This window comes from Pundamilia nyererei, unplaced genomic scaffold, assembly GCF_000239375.1.
Source record: "Pundamilia nyererei isolate P.nyererei 1_Seehausen unplaced genomic scaffold, PunNye1.0 scaffold00002, whole genome shotgun sequence".
NCBI classification, from domain to species: domain Eukaryota; kingdom Metazoa; phylum Chordata; class Actinopteri; order Cichliformes; family Cichlidae; genus Pundamilia; species Pundamilia nyererei.
The window spans coordinates 6,386,681-6,392,680 of NW_005187403.1; the positions used below are offsets into that span (position 1 = coordinate 6,386,681).

Below are 6,000 nucleotides of genomic sequence, written 5' to 3' on the forward strand. Positions count from 1 at the left end.
TAGACGTGCTCAACAAATCACACCAGGCTGGATAAATTACCACCTTAAGGGAGAATGAAATGCTAGATTCAAACAACTGCCTTGGACACTCCTAACACTCTGTCTGTTTATATCCCATTACTAAGTCAGTTCAATCTGAATGTTAATCCAAAAGGAAAAGAGGGGCCTTTAAAAGTAAACGACCACAGTTTGGGACACTCTGTGACAGCAAAGCAGATGATGAGGCCATCTCAGAACAATATTACCTCATGGTGCAGCCTGTTCTCCTGAGTACTAATATTACAGATTATCTGTGCGTATCAAGGTTTTGTAAGAGTGTATATGTGTGTGTGTGCATATACGTTTATCTTTTGTTTTGCATCTGTGGGTGTGGTGGCTCAACACTTGGCTCTCACACAGAGACTGCCTGTTCATCAAACCCTGTCGTAAGGAAATGTTCGGGGCTTTTTCTTTCTTTTTTCTTGAGGGATATTCAGTACATAGGAGCGAAAATTGCAAAGATATTTCGAGTTGATTGCCTTTACGCTGCTATATTTCTGCCCAATGTCTCTCCACCACTACTCAGCAAAACCACAGAGGAGAGATAGAGAAGGAATGATGATCTCCTGCTGGTGCACTTGAATGAATGTTTTATAGATGGAAGGATGAAAAAGAGATGAAGTAGTGTCCAATCTCTATGCCTATATATATATTTTTAAATTGTGGTTATAAAATATTATTTTTACCTTGTCAGTTTTTTAAATCATATTCAACCTGACTCCGTAACACACTCATTTACAGAAAGTGTCAAACACGCAGCCAAGCATCGTCTGCTTTTCCAACTGGAATTTCATCCGACTGATAGTCTGATAGTGTTAATAAAATTGTTAAGAGCATTTCAATCATTCTACCTAATTTGCTGTTAATTTTTCAAGTAGTTGATGGAAACAACCTTGAATTCTGTAACTACAAATATGCTGATTCAATCCCCTGTAGAGATGCGCTGTGGTAGTGCTCTTTGGCAAGGTCACTGTCTCCCAAACTGAATGCTTATAAAAGGCAGTTTCTACAATAAATCTGTTAGGATTGGACCAGCATGTGCAAAGTAAGGTCACTCAGTGGGAATGAACGGCATACTTACACTTTAACAATGTGAAATATCATATTTTTTACGTGATCTCAGTAGACTTTCGACGGGCTTTGATGTTGACACAGAAACTCGGATGTCTGTTGTTTCAGTCACTAATAAATGTCATTACATTCATTGCTCTTGGAACTGAAGAAGCTTCTTGGATGAGAGGTGAAAAGTCTTCAAGGAAACTTAAAGAACTTCAGAAGCTTTTCTTTCTTTAGATGCTCCTTAGACAATGACTTACATGTAGTTGCATTGGGGATCTTGTCAAAATGTATAGAATTATCAATGCAATATGGTTTTTGATCCGTGATGCATTGTGCAAGTGTCTGATTAGCAACATCTTCAATTTTCAGTATGATAATGATTTCAAACACACCGCCAAAGTGATAAAAGAATAAACAAAACTGTAGATCTCATATAGTGAGAACTGCTATGATATATGGTTTGGAGATTTTTTGTTGGGAATGACCAAGAGGGACAAAATTAGAAATGAGTACATCAGAGGGACAGCTCAGGTTGTTTGGAGACAAAGTTAGAGGCAAGGCTATGATTGTTATTGTATAAGAAGTACTCAACTGGCCATGCAAATAAAAATAAAAATGAGACTTTAAAACATAAAAAAAACAAAAACGCAAAAACGCAAAAAGCAAAAACAGAGAATCATTAGCACAAGCCCTTTATGACTGCACAGTGAGTCACGCATGATCTGGAAATGATCAAAAGAAGACAGCCTACGAGGTTTCACAACAGACATGGACACCTCTGGTCAACAAAAAGGTCAGGCTGGAAAAAAGAAAGAAAGAGCCTGGAACAAAGACTGTCTGATGTGAACCTTCACAAATTAAAGCTGAAACACGGCACTTATGATGCTGTATTATTGTATTTCAGAAGGAATGTGCTAGAGAACAGAGCCCAAAGAACAAAAACATGTAACCGTTCTTTACTTAACTCACGTATATGTATATTAAAGAAGACTTTCCTTTATTCATTACTGAATAACACGTTTTTTGTGTATCTATGTAATACAATTATACCGACCAGTGCTATGTACAAATTTTATATGCCCTGTAAAATCACTGCATCCATATGTAAATCTGCTTCTTCTCTCATCTTTTTGTAAATGTCCAGAGATTGTGGCGAGCTCAGATGTGGGTGATTACCACCATAAAGCTGATCAGATCTGATCATCGCCATCATTCCTGACACTTTAAATTCAAGTGTGGCGGCGCACGCACATTATCGCTTACAGTTCCACAACTATAAGAACACCCTCAGCTCTGCTCACAGTCTGCCGCTCTGCTTCAAAAGCGTGGCCATCATCGTACGGTGTGTAAAACGCACCTAATTGCCCACGGGCTGGAGGTGTGGCGGGGCGCAGCCTCCAGCTAAAAATTTGCAAAGACGTGAGCGGAGGACAGAAGAGGAGCACGGAGAAAGAGCTGTTAGGTTCACAGCTTCCTGCCTGCCACAGTTTGTGGGCTCAGTGTGCAGATACAGTAATTAAGGTTGAGGGTGGACAGTTCCCTACGATGCGCCTTGATCACGCAGAACCGTGGACCGAGGCTATTCATTTAAACAAGAAAGAAACACAGCAGAAGCAAGACAAGAGCCACTGGGGAGCTCTATAGGGGAGCCGAGCTGTATGTTGGTACAAACAGGGAGACGTTGGTGGTGCATTTTATTTACTCTGTTCATTTTAGGGCAATAAAAACTGGCAGAGACAGATAGAGACATAGTCTCCATCTCATACTTTTCTACTGACTAGTGGCTCATTTTACACAGCTCTGGAGGTTTGTTTCCAGCTGTGAAGCAGTCCCAACTATCGCAGAGGGCTTTAGTTGAAGTGACTTTTTTTTTTTACCTGCTGTAAATATCGACGAGGGAAGAAATCCGCTTCACTGCTCTTTTTACACACTCCCACCCGTTACCTGCGCTGTGCTCCTGTCTGGAGTTTGATGTTTCATTTGTATTTTGGGGCTTTTTTTTGTTTTCTTTTTTTGTGTCTGTGCATTAGAATACCAGTGGGCCATCCAGAGTGGAGTGGCTGAGTGACTGCGGTAGTGGGAGTTACAAAGCCAGATGGATATGAATGCAATAGCCCTCTTTGTTCGTGCCTGGAAACTCCTGGCCTTGCTGGTGCTGTTCCTGCCTCTGCTGCTGCTGCTGAGCTCAGTGCTCCTCACTTCCTCTGCAGCACTTCTCTCATCGTATCCACATGTATGAGGGAGTCCTCTTTATTTCCAGTATCTGTGCTGTGATGAGAAACACCATCTAACTAGGCCACTGCATAATAAGCAAGAATAGCAGCAAAGTAAAATGCGGGGAAAAAAAGAAAAGAGACGAGAAGAGAGAGGGGGGAAAGAATCAGTTCATTGGGGAAATGCTTACCCAACATGTAACTGCTGACAAAAGTAATTCAGTAAGCAAATATTGTCCTTATTCCTTTATTGCGCATGCATTCATTTATTATTGCTTACCTTTACCTTTACAGTTCTGCAGAGGTGCATCAGAGTTCACGTCTCATTCTCACGGTCAAGCCCCTGAGCTGCGCGGTCATGTGACCTGAATGTGACTGACAATGCACCTTTGCTGACTTTTCCTTTGGAGCGCGTGTCAACTGCAGTCCTGGGGATCAGTGCTGGTGCTGCGACATTTCTGCCATCCTCAGCATTTTAGCGCTTGATTCACTTTGTCAACAGATTCATTATTGTCTGCGAGGAAGTTGTAGATGTGGGTCTCATTATCTCCTTCTTGCTTCAGTTTGATGCTTTGTCGTACGCGTTCTTTCCGGTAAATCACGCTGTTTAAAGCAGGTTTAAGTACCAGTTGTGTAATTTAGCACAACACATTTGGTCGAGCCCATGGGGGGGCCGGGGCAAGCTCCCCTCTGCTTTATGAAACCTCAGCAAGTGAGTTTCAGCTTAATGTATTGTTTCCAAATAATTGCCATCAAGGTCGTGCAGCCAACTTTAGAGGTCATATGTTGCGTTCACTGGTTGTTTCTGCTGCCCCCACATGGCCATCAAGTCAGTTATTGCAGGTCTAAATGTGAATTACGGACACTTTTCTGAACTGCCTATGTTTCCCTTTCTATCTCCAGTGTAGAGCATGACTTTCGTCTGCAGGAAGGGCAGGTTGTACGCACGTGGAAGGTGGGCGACCCTCCAGAAGGCTCGCCACAGACACCCACACCCCAGCCCACGACACCTCACCAACAGGACTCCCCACAACCAGTGCGACCCCCTGCCACCACCAAGAAGAACCGGAAGAAGTGCTTCTGGTTCCTCTGAACACCGAGAGGATGGAGACATTTTTATACTATAATGCACTGAGTAACGATCTTAAAAAAAAAAAAAAAAACAAAGAAAAAAAGATTACCTGCAGAGATTTGTTTAAAGGGACAAATGTTAAATGAACGGGTGGATTAAAATGCAAATGTACAACTGTGGGTGGAGAAAGAGCTACAAAGGTTACAATTTAAGCTGTTTCTGCTGGAGTCTAAAATAATGGTTTGACTGGGAGGCACATGTTGTTACTGCTCTTAAAATGCCTCTTCAACACTCACAGGTCTGACACCAGTGCAGGGAAGTAAAAAGTGCTGAAGTCAAATAAAAGTAAAAGTTCAGTCCACAATATGACTCACGGTTAGGAAGCAATTAGGAGATATAAAAAGAATATATAGCGGCTAAGGGGCACAGCACGAGCGGCAGTATAGCAGATACCATGGAGCATATTTATAAATGATGTAATGAACAGAGTTTTATGGGCAAAGAGATAAAGAGAAATAGGACTTATCATCATCACTGGACTAATGAGGGTCAGAACACCAGCTTTTATATCCAGAGACATTTAAAAAAAGAGAGAGTGAGAGAATTATTATGACCTGTATTTAAAAGTTTTATTATAATGTAATTGATGAAAATAAAAAAAAGACACTACATGTGTCTACATGCACACATGCCAACACACAGAAGAGCAAATAAATCGACATATTTACATAAATAAAGGCATATATGACTTGAGAGAATGGTGAGTTGAGTTCTGTATATGTCAGAGCTGTTTTGCTTGGATGCTATATTTCAGATATGGATTACTGCTAAATAAAAGTATTTTACCACAGCTCCTTGGTATCTCTTGTCATTCAGACTTCAGTGTGCTTTTTGCCCATCACAGTGCACAGTGGAATTATTGTGTGTATGGTTTTCACTTTAGCGTAAGTAGCAGTGTCCGGTTTGGGAGTTGAGTCATAGACTGTGTATAAATGATAGTCACTGTGACATCCCCCATATGTTTGAAGTTTCAAAATGATACTCTACAGAGATTACAGTTTAGATTACAGGCTATACCTGGACAGGTTGCAGTACGATCAGATAATTCAACATTTAACATTGCCAGAACGTTTGCTGGGTCTCCCAGCACAGTCTCAAGAGCATGGATTTCTGGAGATTCCAGGAGACAGGCTATTACTACTATTTATAACCCATCAGCAGACTGGCATTTGCGAACTTATGTAAGGAGGGAGAGGATGAGCAATGGCAGAGATACAAAATGACCTCCAGCAGGCTACAGGTGTCAATGTCTCTGACCAAACAATCAGAAACAGACTGATATCCTCTGTGTTAGCTGCCCAGTACAATGGAGCCCGACTGGCATTTGCCATAGAATACCAAAACTAGCAGCTCCACCACTTCCACCAAATCAATTCCATCTGACATCCTTTCATTCCAAACACATTACCCAGTCCATATTTGTGTAAATATCAAGCATGATTTCTTCCCCCATTGAGATCTTCAATTTTTTTCAGCAGTTTATATTTGAATGAGAGGTGCCTTATCAGCAAGCTGCATCACTCAGACACAGAATTACCCGATCAGTGCTAACATGTT

General features: G+C 41.4%; 1 protein-coding gene across 1 annotated transcript in view; it reads left to right on the top strand.

Annotated features, from left to right (window-relative positions):
• LOC102210561 (serine/arginine repetitive matrix protein 2) overlaps window positions 1-4,474 on the top strand; it is a 34,273-nt gene extending 29,799 nt beyond the window's left edge. Inside the window, exon 3 of the mRNA XM_005720297.1 lies at window positions 4,215-4,474. Within this exon, the coding sequence (XP_005720354.1) occupies window positions 4,215-4,404 (190 nt within the window). The 3' untranslated portion in view covers window positions 4,405-4,474. The remainder of the gene's footprint in view (window positions 1-4,214) is intronic.
• Window positions 4,475-6,000: the final 1,526 nt, after the last annotated feature.